This window comes from Scyliorhinus canicula, chromosome 12, assembly GCF_902713615.1.
Source record: "Scyliorhinus canicula chromosome 12, sScyCan1.1, whole genome shotgun sequence".
In the NCBI taxonomy this organism is placed as follows: domain Eukaryota; kingdom Metazoa; phylum Chordata; class Chondrichthyes; order Carcharhiniformes; family Scyliorhinidae; genus Scyliorhinus; species Scyliorhinus canicula.
Window position 1 is genome coordinate 153,202,032 of NC_052157.1, and position 17,879 is coordinate 153,219,910.

Sequence of the window (17,879 nt, forward strand, 5' to 3'; positions counted from 1 at the left end):
AAGTAATTCTCGCTCCTACTTGAGATGCATTGGCCTATTGTCCACAGTTCCTGACAACCCGTCAGGCAATCATCGGTCCTCCCAGGTGCCCTGTCAACAGGTCATCAACCAGACCATTGGGCACTGAGACCCTGCCTTCTGAGACTCCATTGGTCGAAGGCCAAGGGTAGGTGGAAAAGGAGGTGGGTGGCAGCAGAGGGATAAAAGAAATAGGCATTCGGGACATCTTGGGAGTGAAGACTCGAAGCAAAGACTCGGTGTGTGAGATGACCTTGACCAGACCAGAAGGAGCAACAGCCAGCAAGAATCACCTTTGCAAAGAGGAACCAGAGGAACTCAGGGATCAGATCTACAGCCTACCAAACCACTTTTGCAGATAGTGTCATCAAATCCTGGGTGTTTCCTGTGTGTAAAGTGGGTAATTTATGGGTTAACTATATTTAATAAAGTGTGTTGCATTATATCTGTGTCCATACTTTGTTCTGCTTATAAATAAAGACACCTGGGTGAACTTTAATTAAGGAGCTGGTTGAAGTATCAGAAGTGGACTAGATACAACACTGCCCCTTATACAGTCAGGGTTTAGGTGCACCTACCTGGGATATGAGAGTGTCACACGCTGTGGACAGTCCCATGCCTATGGAGATACCGGCAATAGTTATTACCTGGCCAAAAGAATGAGAAAGAAAAGGAAGCATTTAGCAATATCATGCCAGGTGGAACCAACATACCACAAATCAATACGCGGTATACAAATGAGTAAAATACCATGGCGATTTTATTAATGGCTTCATGTCCTTCCCCTTTTTCTAATCCTTCCCGTCAAGTGTCAATTCTTGATCAGCTTTTGTCTGCTGTGGGCTCAGACCGTTCCTCTGGCAGGCACCCAATCCTCCACCCACTCTTCCACCTAGAACCTGGCAGCCTGCCTCCCAACTCAACCAAAAACTCCCTTCACCCGCGACCAAGTTCACTTGAGCTGCGTGATTGCACAGCAGCCTGCGGATTTCTGTTCAGGCTGAGCACCCACCATAGAGTCCTCGGCTCATTATGGGGTCGAATGGGGTAGAGTTTTTCAAAAACTCACTGGGGACAGTGCCCATGATTCCTCTGCTCACTGAGTGAAATTGGCTACTAGCTCATCAATGCCATGAACTAAGAATTTTTTTTGTTTGTTTATCAATTTAGATTTATTTTATTCCAATTGAGGGGCGATTTAGCGTGGCCAACCCACCAACCCTGCACATCTTAGGGTCGTGGGGGCGAAACCCAACGCAGACACGGGGGATTGTGCAGACACCACACGGACAGTGACCCGGAGCCAGGATCAAACCCGGGTGCTCGCCGCCGTGAGACAGCAGTGCTAACCACTGCGCCACCGTGCTGCCCCGAACTAAGGATTCTTATCCTTGTGTCCAAGTTCCCCCCCTGGCCTTGCCGCTCCTTGTGACCATTTCCATCCCCATAATGCTCTGAGAGCTCAATGCCTCTCCTGTTGTGGCCGTTTGTGCAACCTTGAAATCCCTTTACATCGCTGCTGGCAACCTCTTCTGTTGCTGGACATGAAGCGCTGGCATTTCCACTTAAAACCACCTCCCTACCTGGCTTCTGGAGCAATTCTTAAAATCTGCCTCTTTGACCAAGATTTTGGTCCCCCACCGTAATACCTCATTTGGCTCAATTGTTTATTTATCTGAAAACACGCCGGTGAGGTGCTTTGGGACAATTGCTACAGTAAAGGCACAAGATAAATGAAACCTTATTGTTATTTATTACAGTTCCATGGGCTTCAACAGCCATTGAATAACCCGCACAAGCGACCAGTTTTCTGGGCCAAATGGCGAATTCCTGCCCCAAGTCAATGATCTTTTGTCGGCCCGTCAAACTGTCCGTCCCGCCCACCTTGGGGCGGGTGGGACTGGGAAGCTCCACCCTGAGCCACGTGCCTGCCAGAGGATTGATTATCTGCCCGTGAAGAGTATTGAGGCTGAGCCCAGTCTCATTCCCACCTAATGTCCGCACACATCGGCCTTCCAGGATGGCTCATTGACAATGGCGATGAGCAGACGCTTCTGTTCTTTAGCCGAGAGCCACTGAAGCATCTCTTGCTCTCTAGTTGCCCCTCCATTGAGGGCAGCAGGTAAAGGCCAGACTTCTTTACAATCAGCTGATAAAGGCCCACAGCTCAAAACTGATAGGGATCTCCGCAATTCCATCACTATTTTATACAGGATAAATAATGGTGAATAAATGTGCACATTCCGACGGAAAACTCACCGCTGTGGCAAGGCTAACTGCGCCCAATTCAACTTTTCCCAAATGTCCACAGAACGCGGAGCTGACAACACTTATTAGAAGGACCATCAGCTGTGACAAAAACTGGCAAAGGAGAACGAATGATAAATAACATAGACTGGCCACATCATTTTGATCAAACTCTTAGACTTTTAAAAAAAATGCTTGTAATCTAATTAAACATATCACATTTCTTACCGAGAGTCCTCTTTCTTCCAAAATCTGAGGCAATGGGAAGCGCCAGGAACCAGGGACTCGATGCTGACCAGACGGAGACTGCCCGTCTGGAGTTTGCACGTTCTCCCCGTGTCTGCGTGGGTTTCAGCCCCCACAACCCAAAAGATGTGCAGGTGAGGTGGATTGGCCACGCTGATATGTCGTTGACAACGGCGGAACCAGAAAATCCCCCCGACGGGGCCGCCTCCACTGCCTGAAAAACTCGCGGTGGGTTGGTTGGTAAATCCCGCCCAGAGTCTCTTTTTTGGGCCCTGGGGAGTTTCTCAATGGGTTAGTCCGCACTTGGAATTATTTTCATCACTAGGGAACTCAACTCATTGGCCAGACCGGTTCTTCCGAGATCCTGTCACTATTTTGAAAGGGTGCCCTGATCTCTAAGTGGACTTGAGTGTCCCCCCCCCCCCCCCCCCCCCCCCACAGATCGGCACAACCACACAGCCCTCCCCCTCCTCCCCCTCCCAAGTGATGACACAACATTAGGGGATCGCGACAGGGCCCCCTTTTCAGGATTTCCATCACCCCCTTTCGGGCCTCCCCTTCCACCCAGGAGCCTCCAATGGCCTGGGAGACCCTGCAGGTGCCGTTCCGCCTGGTCCACATTTGTGTGGACTAGCACTGAGAGGCGCCCGGGTGGGGAGCCCAGTAGATCCCAGGCCAGCACCCCAAAGTGGGTTTTAAACCTACTTAGGCATGCGAGGCTTGGTCCCACCCATTGTGGATGGGACAAAAGAAAAAATGGGAAAATATGTCATTTGAAACATGGAAGTCTGGCAATACCTACATGAGAGAATGTAGGGAAAAATCTCACAAAGGGCTAACAGCAGCTGCAAATGAAGGTTTTGAAATGCAGATAGCCTTTATCAAACAGGCGTGAAGAAAACAGCTCGTGACTATTGTAGCCACCTGGGGTGGCCACGTCCCGATTTCAAAATGGACACTCATGAGGAGTGTAGGGAAAATTGGGCAGCTACAGGGAACACAAGCAGGTGCAAGGTTTCCTGTGTATTAAGATTTGCAGAACCCAGACAGAACTGAAACCAATAGCCATTAACATATTAATGAGCCATCTCCAGAAACAATCAGAGACATTGAAACAATCGGGACCAAGACAGACTCCCCGGCGCCAGTGGGAGCTAGAACAAAGGCAGGCCAATGAACACCCAGCCCAACGATCAGGGAACAACTCCAGTATTGGAGAAAATTGATGAGAACGATTGAGACATGGTCCAATTAATTGGGACCAAGTCCGGGGCCCGCCCAAAAGGGCGCGAAACCCCTGGGGCCTATAAGATAGCATCCCCAAGTTCAGTTTGTTCTTCTTGGCCTTGGCTCTCAGCGAGGAGAGACCTGCCTAACAGCTGCATCAACCAAGTAAGTCTAAGGTCAACGCACGCTACGAGATAGACGCTCCTAGCTACTATTCCGTACCAGCTCGAAGCCAACAGAATCAGAACCGGACAACGGCCATTGTTCCTCTGACCTGGTGGGCCATTCGAAGCTAAGTATAGGCTTTTAGTAGTAGTGATAGTTTAGCAAGTAGAGTTTATGCATGAGTAGTGATTGACTGTGTGTATAATAAATGTGTATTGATTTCAAACTTACTAACTGGTGTATTGAGTTATTGATCAGTGCTTGGATTTGAACTTCGTGGTGGTATCAGAAAGATACCTGGCGACTCTAGAGCAAAGCTTATTAAAACAGAGCAATTAAGTAAAAGCATAACGAGCAACACTATTCAAGCTGTAAAACTGATGCCTGTCTTTTAATTCACAGCAGATTGAACGTTTAGTTACATGGAAAAAAGCAATATTCTGCACCTTCTTTGAAGTTAATTATTTTAGCAAGCAGCTAGAAAAGAATGGCTAGGAATTTCAGTTGAATTGGGTGACAAATGTTTAGGTGTGAAATTCTGCTGACACCAGGTGAATATGGGAAGCTGGAGACAACGTGTCCACGGGAACACATGTTAGCCCCAAATCGGAGTCAGAGTTCTGAACTGGGTGCACCGTTTGGTAATAAAGCAACTTTAGAAGTGGCAGGAACCAGATGTAGCACCCCTCTGGGATCAAAGCACTTTTGAACATCACAAAGGAAACAATGTAATCAGAGTTCGATGAGCTGAAGTCGTGCTCAATATGAATACATAGTCATGTTAGAAATAATTCAGATTAAAGGAACCCTGTACAATCAAGAGTAAAATAAAGTTACTTTATGATAATGTCATAAAAACTTGGTAACTGCTGGAAGGGGAATATAAACCCTAAAAAAGGGGACAGCCAGCAGAGTCAGCTCTCATAGCTCGGTCATGGGAAGGATAGAGCACAGAGACTGAGTAGAACAGCGAATCCATCTGAGGAAGACCAAAAGCTAAAGAAGAGAGATTGTCAAGGTGGACCTGAAGGCCTTTTCAACCAACCAGGGGAATCCAGAAGCAAGATCTTTTTACTTTTCTGCAAAGACAGTGATTGCATCTTTTAAAAGAAAAAAATATAATAATAAAATAACTTTAAAAATTTAACCTGAAACAGTGGTTATTACAAAGTCTACTGTACTTACTTAGCAATGCGGGACCCAGGATCGATGCTATTAAATGGTAAGTAGATAAAATTCTTCTATGAAGATATGGGTTATACTGGGGATAACTTGAAAATATAGTTTGACCCGAATAGCACCCACCTAAATCTGCATAGGAGTCAGGGAGTGAGAATCCCTGTTCACCATTTGTCTTATTTACCCTTTTTGGTATAGGAGGAATTCTAAGAATAGTGGTGAGTTTTTTTACTTCAGATCTTGATCTGGGTAGATCTTGTGAGGCGTACTAACTGTCGAGAAGCCTGTTGGAGGCCTCACCTGGCACCTATCAGCCACGCCGCATTCCCGTTCGGGGGCAAAGTGGCTAGTAGACCGTGTCCATGGTCTTTGAAGTGAAGCAGGAAATTTTCATCTTTCAGGGCAGGGAATTGTGGAATAAGTTAGCCATGTTATTGTAAGGAACTTGCTAAATTATTATTTATTATGTTATTGTAAGGGATGTGGTAAATTAAACTTTATTGCCAACACAGTAATAAAATATCTTTAACATCACACAAGAAATTAGCTTGCAGTTACCCCTTAAACAATGCTAATCAATACTGCGACACAATAACCCTTAACTGCTATCTTTCCTCCCACTCAAACAACAAAACCATCTCGGGTTGCAATCCACTTTTAAATACAATCAACACTCAGGGAATGCTTGCTGCAAAGAGATGACTTGGATACACAACTGTGAGAAAGAGAGATCTTTGGAGATTGCTTGAAAGAAAGCGACCTGACACTTTGCCAGAATAGTGCAGAATCTCTGTCTGTAATCTTCAGAAACCTTTTCAGCGCCCCCTCCAGCCAAAAACCAACACTGAAAACCTCAACACCTGACTGATTCAGCTCCTGATCTTCCCATTAATTACACCACCTTTACTGAGCTGTCTCGGATTAACAGGGATCCCTCTTAATATAAATAAAAGTCAATTAGCCCAAACTTTTATGGCGTTATAATGGCACCTCTGGCTCCAAAAGGTCGAGCTGTCTTTCAAACCAGGATTTTTAAAACCATGACTGCAGCAGTCACACACACTAAACCAGATTTTGTTTTTAACCCGTACAGCACCAAATATATATAGTACAATATACCTGAAATTGCTACATTTATCACAGTAGTCAATGAGTTATTTTCTGGAGAGGGCAGTGTGTGAAGGATATTATGGGATATTAGGCGGGTGTAAACTCACCACTGGCCCAGCCAGTTTGGAAATGCGTTTCGCTTCCTGACAGAAGTTGACAGGTTTCAATCTCCTTATTGTCCTCACAAACCAGTTTCCAGAAGTTCCACGGGTCTGGACAACATTGTCGAAGCTTCGTTCCTTTGAATTCTCCATTTTACAAATCGTTCACTAAAAAATAAATCAGTTACTTTAGTTCTCTTGTTTGGACATCCCCACTCCCCATAATCCCATCCCACCAAGCACCCCGAGCACGTTACGACATAGAATTCCTGCAGTGCAGAAGCGGGCCATTCAGCCCATCAAGTCCGCACCGGCCCACTGCAAGAATACCCTACCTAGGACCACCCCCCTGCCCTCTCGGCATAGCCTCACTTAACCTGCACATCGTTGGACACTGAGGGGCAATTTAGCCTGGCCCATCCATCTATCCTGTACGTTTTTGGACCGTGGGGGAAACCGGAGCATCCGGAGGAAACACACGCAGACACGGGGAGAACGTGCAGACTCCGCACAGACAGTCACCCGAGGCCGGATTCGAACATGGGTCCCTGGCGCTGTGAGGCAGCAATGGTAACCACTGTGCCGCCGTGCTGCCCAACGCTTCGCCATGTGGTTCCGCAGTCCACATCTGTTACATTATGTGGTGACAATGTTAAAACTGTTTGAAATTAAATGAAAATGAAAATCGCTTATTGTCACGAGTAGGCTTCAATGAAGTTACTGTGAAAAGCCCCTAGTCGCCACATTCCGGCGCCTGTTCGGGGAGGCTGTTACGGGAATCGAACCGTGCTGCTGGCCTGCCTCGGTCTGCTTTCAAAGCCAGCGATTTAGCCCAGTGTGCTAATCAGCCCCTGTTTTCACCCCTAGACGTGTGGTCATGATTAAATCTGAATAGCAGTTCTTTCAGAGCTGAGTAGGAATTTCACCATCTATATTCAGGATTCAATGTTTTTCAACGTATGAAAAATCGAACATTAATTATTTTTTAAAACTCCCATCACGAAAGCTCAATGAATAATTTTTTAATGGTGCTTCGTTAGCTGGTGGTGGGAATATGCATTTATTCATGGTGTAATTCTCCGTTCCCGAGATTAAGTGTTGACGCAGGGTAGGATTTGCGGAATTCTGCGACAGTAAAATTGGCACGGCACCTGGTACAATTCACCGACCGTTGAGGGGGCTAGCCGACCGGCGCCATGTGGAACACGATCGATTCGAATGAGAAATGGTGCCGGATTTGCCGGGTTCGGGATTGACACTCTACAGCCGCATATACACGCGGTACTCCCAGACAACAAGATGGCAGCAAGATGCACCCGCATCACCTCCACTCCCCCCCTTCCTCCGCCCCCAGGTCCACAATCTAATCATGTGCCTTGCAGGACCTGCTGGTGAATCTGGTCCAGGACACCCCAGATCCCGAGTCCGATGATAACACAGATTTCCTTCCTCAGCTGCCTCCAGCACCCTCCACCACCCTCCACTCACCTGGGCTGGATGCTTTAGTGAAGAGGTTCCGCGGACACTATCTGATAGCAGGTGGCGGTAGGAACTCCCGAGAAGGCAGATGGTCGGAGGGCGGGCCAACCCCCAGAGACTAGCTGCCGTCCAGGTGAGTTGCAGGCTTGTGGACCGGGCAGTCCCATCGACCGTGGAGATGCAGTCTCAGAGCCAGGGACTGCATGAGGAGTTCTCAGCGAGCATCCAACACCTCAAGCGTGTGCTTGCAATGCACTTACCTCTCTTTGATGTGGTTGATGTTTGTAAACATTGGGTTTCAACTTGAGTCACTCATACACGAAGGGAGATGAATGAATCCAGGCTGCAACTGTTTTGTGGACGCTGTCAATCACAGCCCACTACTGGAAAGGAACAATTGGCTTGTAGCTAATGCAGCTACGAGTTTGAAACACAGATCACAGCTATTCTTCTTTGAGAAATGGACACGTGGAGCTTCCAGGTAAGTGTTGCAGCTGTAATTTATTTCACTGCCCCTGTCTGGACTGCCCTCCACCTAGATAGGGGGTCCCAGTGGTGGGGGTCCCTTTAGCTAGGGGATCTCTTTTGGGGGTTCCTTTAGTTAAGGGTCTCTGTGGGGGGAGTGTGCGGCTGCAGCTTGTCAATCATAGAATTATAGAATTTACAGTGCAGACGGAGGCCATTCAGCCCATCGAGTCTGCACTGGCCCTTGGAAAGAGCACCCTACCCAAGCCCACACCTCCACCCTGTCATCACGAGCCCACACAACCTTTTTTTTATACTAAGGGGCAATTTAGCATAGTCAATCCATCTAACCTGCACATCTTTGGACTGTGGGAGGAAACCGGAGCACCCAGAGGAAACCCACGCAGACACGGGGAGAACGTGCAGATGCCGCAAAGACAGTGACCCGAGCCAGGAATCGAACTTGGGACCCTGGTGCTGTGAAGGAACTGTGCTAACCGCTGTGCTACCGTGCTGTGTAGCACCTTTTCTGTGTTTTAAATTCCATTTACCCCTTGTCTGCCCATTCTGCTGGCCGCTCAATGTCCTATTGCAGTCGTACGCTATCGTCCCCACTGGACCTCCAAGTTTGTTATCATCGGCAAGTTTTGAAAATTTATTTTCCCACACATTTTCACGTATCGAAGCCAACAAGAAGGCACTGGTTGTGTTGGGTCGGCTGGGGCCAGAGGGGCACCCAGGAAGGTTCCGCGGGGGGTGGGGGGGGTCACCTATACGGCCCAGGGACCAGGTTTAAAGCGGGCTATCAGCGGCGTGCACCGCTGCACGGCTGCCTTGCCGACTGCGGTAATGGTGTTGCGTACCCGACCACCCCGACCCCACAGCCCACCTCCTGGCCACCCCCCCACTACTCCCCCTGACCCTGGCAGAAGCTCCCCCCCCCCCCCCCCCCCGCCAGTGGCACGACTGTCGGCGAATTACGCCCCCTCTCTCTCTTTCTCTCCGCAGCCAACCACGCCAGGTCCACGACTTTTGAGAGCGCACGTGGACTGCGCCGTCGGGAGCCCGGCCCGTCAGAGGCGGAGAATGGCGGGTCGGCCGAGTAATGAGATGCAAGCGGTGATTAAAGTACGCGCGGCGTACGTCGCATTGACGCCGTTTTCGAGGTGATGGAGAATCGCGATTCGACATCAAAGTGGCGCCTGCTACGATTTTGGTGGCGGAAGCTTTTCTCCGCCCAATCACACCCCCCCCCGAATTCAGCTGACGGAGAATCCCACCCCACATCACTGATGTAGCTCCCCACTCCTCCAGCAGCTCCACAAGGTGCCTCAAGAGTTCCAGAGGTTTTGGAGCAGAGTCCTTTTAACCATTGTGGGTTTCCCCACCCTCTCCCCAGCCACTGCTCTTTACCTCTTTCCTCGATGCTCGGTGCATCTACGTTCCTCCACCTTGGATTGGTTTACGATCAGGAATCATTGACTGCTGGGAGTCCCTGAAATCACTGTCACCAGAGAAGATCAACTGGCATTTGTGCAGAAGGGGATTGAGTAGTGAAGGTGCACATTTCGGACCATTCTCGGGTCTAAACCTGATTGGCGTCAGATACTGTCGTGTTCGCAGAGAAGGCTTTCTCAGTAAAAGGGTGAGTGTCCTTAACTAAATGCCACGCATGCAGTTATGCTACCAGTTATTCATTAGATCTTTGGCTGCCGAGCTCACTTAGTGGATAACCTGACCTGCCCTTTAACTCTGTAATCGATGTTTAAGTTGATTGAGTCATAAAAAAAGTTTAAAAACAAAGTTTGGTTCAATAACCTACCTTCTGAACAGCAGGAAGCCTTACAACACCAGGTTAAAGTCCAACAGGCTTGTTTCAAAACACTAGCTTTCAGAGCACTGCTCCTTCCTCAGGTGAATAAAGAGATGAGTTCCAGAAACATATGGTGGAGTTGTAGACAGTGCGGAAGGATGTTGCAGGTTACAGAGGGACATAGATAAGCTACAGAGCTGGGCTGAGAGGTGGCAAATGGAGTTTAATGTGGAGAAGTGTGAGGTGATTCACTTTGGAAAGAATAACAGGAATGCGGAATATTTGGCTAATGGTAAAATTCTTGGTAGTGTGGATGAGCAGAGGGATCTCGGTGTCCATGTACATAGACCCCTGAAAGTTGCCACCCAGGTTGATAGGGTTGTGAAGAAGGCCTATGGTGTGTTGGCCTTTATTGGTAGAGGGATTGAGTTCCGGAGCCATGAGGTCATGTTGCAGTTGTACAAAACTCTAGTACGGCCGCATTTGGAGTATTGCGTACAGTTCTGGTCGCCTCATTATAGGAAGGACGTGGAAGCTTTGGAACGGGTGCAGAGGAGATTTACCAGGATGTTGCCTGGTATGGAGGGAAAATCTTATGAGGAAAGGCTGATGGGCTTGAGGTTGTTTTTGTTAGAGAGAAGAAGGTTAAGAGGTGACTTAATAGAGGCATACAAAATGATCAGAGGGTTAGATAGGGTGGACAGCGAGAGCCTTCTCCCGCGGATGGAGGTGGCTAGCACGAGGGGACATAGCCTTAAATTGAGGGGTAATAGATATAGGACAGAGGTCAGAGGTGGGTTTCTTACGCAAAGAGTGGTGAGGCCGTGGAATGCCCTACCTGCAACAGTAGTGAACTCGCCAACATTGAGGGCATTTAAAAGTTTATTGGATAAGCATATGGATGATAAGGGCATAGTGTAGGTTAGATGGCCTTTAGTTTTTTTTTCCATGTCGGTGCACCATCGAGGGCCGAAGGGCCTGTACTGCGCTGTATCGTTCTATATATATAGACAAATTCAAAGATGCAAGATGATACTTTGAATGCTAGCATTTGCAGGTAATTGAGTCTTTACAGATACAGAGAGAGAGGTAATCCCAGGTTAAAGAGTTGTGAATTGTCTCAAACCAGGACAGTTGGTAGGATTTCGCAAGCCCAGGCCAGATGGTGGGGGTGAATGTAATGCGACATGAATCCAGGTCCTGGTTAAGGCCACACTCGTGTGTGCGGAACTTGGCTATAAGTTTCTGCTCAGCGATTCTGCGTTGTCGCGTGTCCTGAAGGCTGCCATGGAGAACGCTTATGCGAAGATCAGAGGCTGAATGCCCTTGACTGCTGAAGTGTTCCCGACTGGAATGGAACATTCCTGCCTGCCGATTGTCACGCGATGTCCGTTCGTCTGTTGCCGCAGTGTCTGCATGGTCTCGCCAATGTACCACGCTTCGGGACATCCTTTCCTGCAGCGTATGAGGTAGACAAGGTTGGCCGAGTCACACGAGTATGTATCACGTACCTGGTGGGTGGTGTTCTCACGTGTAATGGTGGTACCCATGTTGATGATCTGGCACGTCTTGCAGAGATTGCCATGGCAGGGTTGTGTGGTGTTGTGGTCGCTGTTCTGAAGGCTGGGTAGTTTGCTGCAAACAATGGTTTGTTTGAGGTTGCGCAGTTGTTTGAAGGCAAGTAGTGGGGGTCTGGGGATGACCTTGGCAAGATGTTCATCTTCATCGATGATGTGTTGAAGGCTGTGAAGAAGGTGTCGTAGTTTCTCCGCTCCGGGAAAGTACTGGACGACAAAGGGTGCTCTGTCAATTGTGTCCCATGTTTGTCTTCTGAGGAGGTCGGTGCGGTTATTTGCTGTGGCGCGTTGGAACTGTCGATCGATGAGTCGAGCGCCATGTTCAGTTATTACGAGGGCATCTTTCAGCGTTTGTAGATGACTGTTACGCACCACCTCGTCTGAGCAGATCCTGTGTATATGGAGGGCTTGTCCATAGGGGATGGCTTCTTTAATGTGTTGAGGGCGGAAGCTGGAGAAGTGGAGCATCGTGAGGTTACCTGTGGGCTTGCGGTAAAGCGAAGTGCTGAGGTGACCGTCCTTGATGGAGATGAGTGTGTCCAAGAATGCAACTGAATTTGGAGAGTGGTCCATGGTGAGTCTGATGGTGGGATGGAACTTATTGATGTCATCGTGCAGTCATTTCAGTGATTCTTCACAGTGGGTCCAAAGGAAAATAATGTCATTGATGTATCTGGTGCATAACATCGGTTGAAGGTCCTGTGCGGTGAGGAGGTCTTGTTCAAACTTGTGCATAAAGATGTTGGCATATTGAGCTGCGAATGTGGTCCCCATGGCTGTTCCCATGGCTACTTTCTGAAGTGCAGTCACTGTTGAAATGTAGGAGACACGGAAGCCAATTGGCGACCAACAGGATAGCACCGCCGTAGGGATGTGTAATCTGTTTGTTCGAGGGGTAAAGATTGGCCCTTTCTCTTCTTTGAAATGCTGCAACATTTTCATCCAACTTAGAGAGGCAGAGGGTCTCAGCTGGCATCTCATGTGACCGACAAGGCTGCACTCCTTCAATACTGCACAGGAGTGTCCACAGGATTGTGCGCTCAAATGGTATGAATCGTGGCGGGGTGGGAAGGTGGTAATATTCATGGAATCGTAGAATTCACAGGCGAGAAGGAGACCATTTGGCCCATCGAGTCTGCATCGGGCCTTTGAAAGAGCACCCGACTTAAGCCCACGCCTCCACCCTATCCCAGCAACCCCACCTCACCTTTTCGACACTAAGGGGCAATTTATCGTGGCCAGTCCACCTAACCTGCGCATCTTTGGACTATGGGAGGAAACCGGAGCACCCGGAGAAAACCCACGCGGACACGGGGAGAACGTGCAGACTCCACATAGACAGACACCTGAGGGCGGAATTTGACACGGGTTCAATGGAACTGTGAGGCAGCAGTGCTAACCACAGTGCCACCATGCCACCCTCATGCCAGTGTGCTGCCCTCAATAACTAATCAATATGCGATAGCTGCCAAGAATTCCAAATGGGGCAAGGCTTGTCAAAATGTGGTATCTAGGCCATAGAACATAGAACATAGAACACTACAGCGCAGTACGGGCCCTTCGGCCGTCGATGTTGCGCCGACCTGTGAAACCATCTGAAGCCTATCTGACCTACACTATTCCATTTTCATCCATATGTCTGTCCAGTGACCACTTAAATGCCCTTAAAGTTGGCGAGTCTACTACTGTTGCAGGCAGGGCGTTCCACACCCCTACTACTCTCTGAGAAAAGAAACTGCCTCTGATATCTGTCCTATATCTATCACCCCTCAATTTAAAGCTATGTCCCCTCGTGTTGGTCATCACCATCCGAGGAAAAAGACTCTCACTGTCCACCCTATCTAACCCTGTCTCTATTAAGTCACCTCTCAGCCTTCTCCTCTCTAACGAAAACAACCTCAATTCCCTGAGCCTTTCCTCGTAAGACCTTCCCTCCATACCAGGCAACATCCTAGTAAATCTCCTCTGAACCCTTTCCAAAGCTTCCACATCCTTCCTATAATGTGGTGACCAGAACTGCACGCAGTACTCCAGGTGCGGCCGCACCAGAGTTATGTACAGCTGCAGCATGACCTTGTGGTTCTGAAACTCAATCCCCCTGCTTATAAAGGCTAGCACACCATATGCCTTCTTAACAGCCCTATTAACCTGGGTGGCAACTTTCAGGGATTTATGTACCTGGATGCCGAGATCTCTCTGTTCATCTGCACTACCAAGAATCTTGCCATTAGCCCAGTACTCTGCATTCTTGTTACTCCTTCCAAAGTGAACCACCTCACACTTTTCCGCATTAAACTCCATCTGCCACCTCTCAGCCCAGCTCTGCAGCTTATCTATGTCCCTCTGTATCCTATAACATCCTTCAGCACTATCCACAACTCCACCGACCTTCGTGTCATCTGCAAATTTACTAACCCATCCTTCTAACCCTCTTCCAGGTCATTTATAAAAATGACAAACAGCAGTGGCCCCAAAACAGATCCTTGCGGTACACCACTGGTAACTGAACTCCAGGATGAACATTTGCCATCAACCACCACCCTCTGTCTTCTTTCAGCTAGCCAATTACTGATCCAAACCGCTAAATCACCTTCAATTCCATACTTCCTTATTTTCTGCAATAGCCTACCGTGGGGAACCTTATCAAACGCCTTACTGAAATCCATATACACCACATCAACAGCTTTACCCTGATCCACCTGTTTGGTCACCTTCTCAAAAACCTCAATAAGGTTTGTGAGGCATGACCTACCTTTCACAAAATCGTGTTGACTATCGCTAATCAACTTGTTCTTTTCAAGATTATTATAAACCCTATCTCTTATAACCTTTTCCAACATTTTACCCACAACCGAAGTAAGGCTCACAGGTCTATAATTACCAGGGTTGTCTCTACTCCCCTTCTTGAACAAGGGAACAGCATTTGCTATCCTCCAGTCTTCCGGCACTATTCCTGTCGACAAAGACGACATAAAGATCAAGGACAAAGGCTCTGCAATCTCCTCCCTGGCTTCCCAGAGAATCCTAGGATAAATCCCATCTGGCCCAGGGGACTTATCTATTTTGACATTTTCCAAAATTGCTAACACCTCCTCCTTTTGAACCTCAATTCCATCTAGCCTGGTCGACTGAACTGGAGTGTTCTCCTCGACAACATTGTCTTTCTCCAGTGTAAACACTGACGAAAAATATCCATTTAACGCTTCCCCTATCTCCTTTGATTCCACACACAACTTTCCACTACTATCCTTGATTGGCCCTAATCTTACTCTAGTCATTCTTTTGTTCCTGATATACCTATAGAAAGCCTTAGGGTTTTCCTTGATCCTATCCGCCAACGACTTTTCGTGTCCTCTCCTCGCTCTTTTTAACTCTCCCTTTAGGTCCTTCCTGGCTAACTTGTAACTCTCAAGTGCCCTAACTGAGCCTTCATGTCTCATCCTAACATAAGCCTTCTTCTTCCTCTTGACAAGTGCTTCAACTTCCTTAGTAAACCACGGTTCCCTTGCTCGACAACTTCCTCCCTGCCTGACAGGTACATACTTATCAAGGACACGCAGTAGCTGTTCCTTGAAAAAGCTCCACATTTCGATTGTACCCATCCCCTGCAGTTTCCTTCCCCATCCTATACATCCTAAATCTTGCCGAATAGCATCATAATTGCCTTTCCCCCAGCTATAATTCTTGCCTTGCGGTATATACCTATCCCTGCCCATTGCTAAAGTAAACATAACCGAGTTGTGATCACTATCACCAAAGTGCTCACCTACATCTAAATCTAACACCTGGCCGGGTTCATTACCCAGTACCAAATCCAATGTGGCCTCGCCCCTTGTTGGCCTGTCTACATACTGTGTCAGAAAACCCTCCTGCACACACTGCACAAAAACTGACCCATCTATAGTACTCAAACTATAGTATTTCCAGTCGATATTTGGAAAGTTAAAGTCCCCCATAACAACTACCCTGTTACTCTCGCTCCTGTCGAGAATCATCTTTGCAATCCTTTCCTCTACATCTCTGGAACTATTCGGAGGTCTATAGACAACTCCCAACAGGGTGACCTCTCCTCTACTGTTCCTAACCTCGGCCCATACTACCTCAGTAGACGAGTCCTCAAGCGTCTTTTCTACCGCCGTAATACTTTCCTCGATTAACAATGCCACACCCCCCCGTCTTTTACCATCTTCTCTGTTCTTACAGAAACATCTAAATCCTGGAACCTGCAACAACCATTCCTGTCCCTGCTCTACCCATGTCTCCGAAATCGCCACAACATCGAGATCCCAGGTACCAACCCATGCTGCAAGCTCACCCACCTTATTCCGGATGCTCCTGGCGTTGAAGTAGACACACTTCAAACCAGTGTCCTGCTTGCCGGTGCCCTCTTTCGAACTTTTAACCCTATCCCTAACCTCACTACTCTCAACATCCTGTACACTGGGACTACAATTTAGGTTCCCATCCCCCTGCTGAATTAGTTTAAACCCCCCCGAAGAGCACTAGCAAATCTCCCCCCCAGGATATTGGTACCCCTCTGGTTCAGGTGAAGACCATCCTGTTTGTAGAGGTCCCACCTACCCCAGAATGGGCCCCAATTATCCAGGAAACCAAAACCCTCCCTCCTGCACCATCCCTGCCAGCGTTGCTAAGAGCTATGACAAAGGGTCATCTGGACTCGAAACATTGGCTCTTTTCTCTCCCTACAGATGCTGCCAGACCTGCTGAGACTTGCCAGCATTTTCCCTTTGGTTTCAGATTCCAGCATCCGCAATAATTTGCTTTTATCCAGTTACTAAGAGCCTGCCTGTGCATTGTGGTCTCATGCAAATCTGTGAATTGCTGCATTCCTATGACTGGGTTGTCGAGCATTTGCGCCGAGTTAGTTAGTCACGACTATTTCTACATCCAGTTTTCAATGGTGATTTTTTTTTTTTCTTTCTTGTGGCTCCCACTTGAACAGGGTTCCGTGCTTTGGTGGCTTGTGCTTTATGGGAAACTGCTGAGTGTCGTGGTCGGTAATATCTTCACCACTGCGCAGTGAAGGCAAGAAACAATTCCACTGCTGTGGTAAATGATTGAAACCACTCAGGTCTGTAAGTTGCAGCAACTGAGACGTCTATTCAGAAACCTGCCTGGGAGACACAACCTGCTCTGGGAGGGCGCCTGACACCAAGGCTGTGAAACACGTTGATATCTTTTGGTTAGAGGCCTCAGGTTATAAAACCCTAATGTTATGGGCCAGGGATTAGAGAACCCCAAAGTGTATCATGGAGTTCACCTGACCCACAACTTTTAATAGATTGTGGTATGGGGAGCACACGGCCCACTCTACAGGTGTGGTACAGCAGAAATGGAGAAGTAGTTTTTAAAGTAAAACGACGTTTATTCTATGAACTCAAGTTAAGCTTTTTAAAACATACAGTGAACATCTTAGCAACCATTAATTCAAATCCAACCCCCAAAGAATACAACACTTAGTAATCCTTAAGCTTGCCTTTTAACATCAATAAGACTTTTTAAAAAAACCTTTAAACAGAAGCACATCAGGTTAAAGCCACTACTTAGAGCAGTTATTAGTTTTAAATCACCATAGGATCGATTTACAGTTTTTTAGATTACAGAGAGTATAATACCCCGGTATAATAGCTGTGACTGTAGATATTCAGCTCTGAAAATGAAATTAAAACACACCTTGCAGCAAACAGCCTAAAACGAAAGTAAAATGCTGACAGGCAGCCCAGCTCCACCCACACTCTTAAATCACTGATAAACACCCATTTTTTAAAGGTACATTTCTTAAACACTCATTTCTGAACTCTCGCATGACACCTCCCCCCAAGAAAAATGGTTTTCACTATCCTTTAAGAAATGCGTACAGTAAATATACTTTTTCGTTTAAAAAAAACACACATGAAAGGTACAATAATATAGTCCATTTTTTATTCGTTCTTCTTCCTCCAACTGAAATCCTTCTTGATTGACAGTCTCTTTGAACAAGAAGGTCTCTGCACGATCCATCCATTTCTCTTCCCCTCTGCATTTCTCTTTAAAGTCAGATACTTTAGTTCAATCTGATCACAGAGTCTCTTGCAATTCTCCAACACAAGTGCATTGGTTATTACAGCTTTCAGGCAGTCAAATGCCTGTTGAAAGTCCGCTGTCCACTGAAATTTTTTACGCTTCTTCAGCATGCCCATCAGCAACTACACTACAAAATCTTTGCACAAATGTTTGATCAAATCCACTCAT

The 17,879-nt window shown here is 47.5% G+C and overlaps 1 protein-coding gene across 1 annotated transcript in view; it reads right to left on the reverse strand.

Moving 5' to 3' along the window:
- The window catches only part of LOC119975128 (multidrug and toxin extrusion protein 1-like), a 60,161-nt gene extending 50,297 nt beyond the window's left edge, over nt 1–9,864 (reverse strand). The window contains exons 1-4 of the mRNA XM_038814689.1: nt 9,651–9,864; nt 6,300–6,461; nt 2,278–2,379; nt 597–665 (exon numbers count right to left, since the gene is read on the reverse strand). Of these exons, the coding sequence (XP_038670617.1) occupies nt 597–665; nt 2,278–2,379; nt 6,300–6,446 (318 nt within the window). The 5' untranslated portion in view covers nt 6,447–6,461; nt 9,651–9,864. The remainder of the gene's footprint in view (nt 1–596; nt 666–2,277; nt 2,380–6,299; nt 6,462–9,650) is intronic.
- Nucleotides 9,865–17,879: the final 8,015 nt, after the last annotated feature.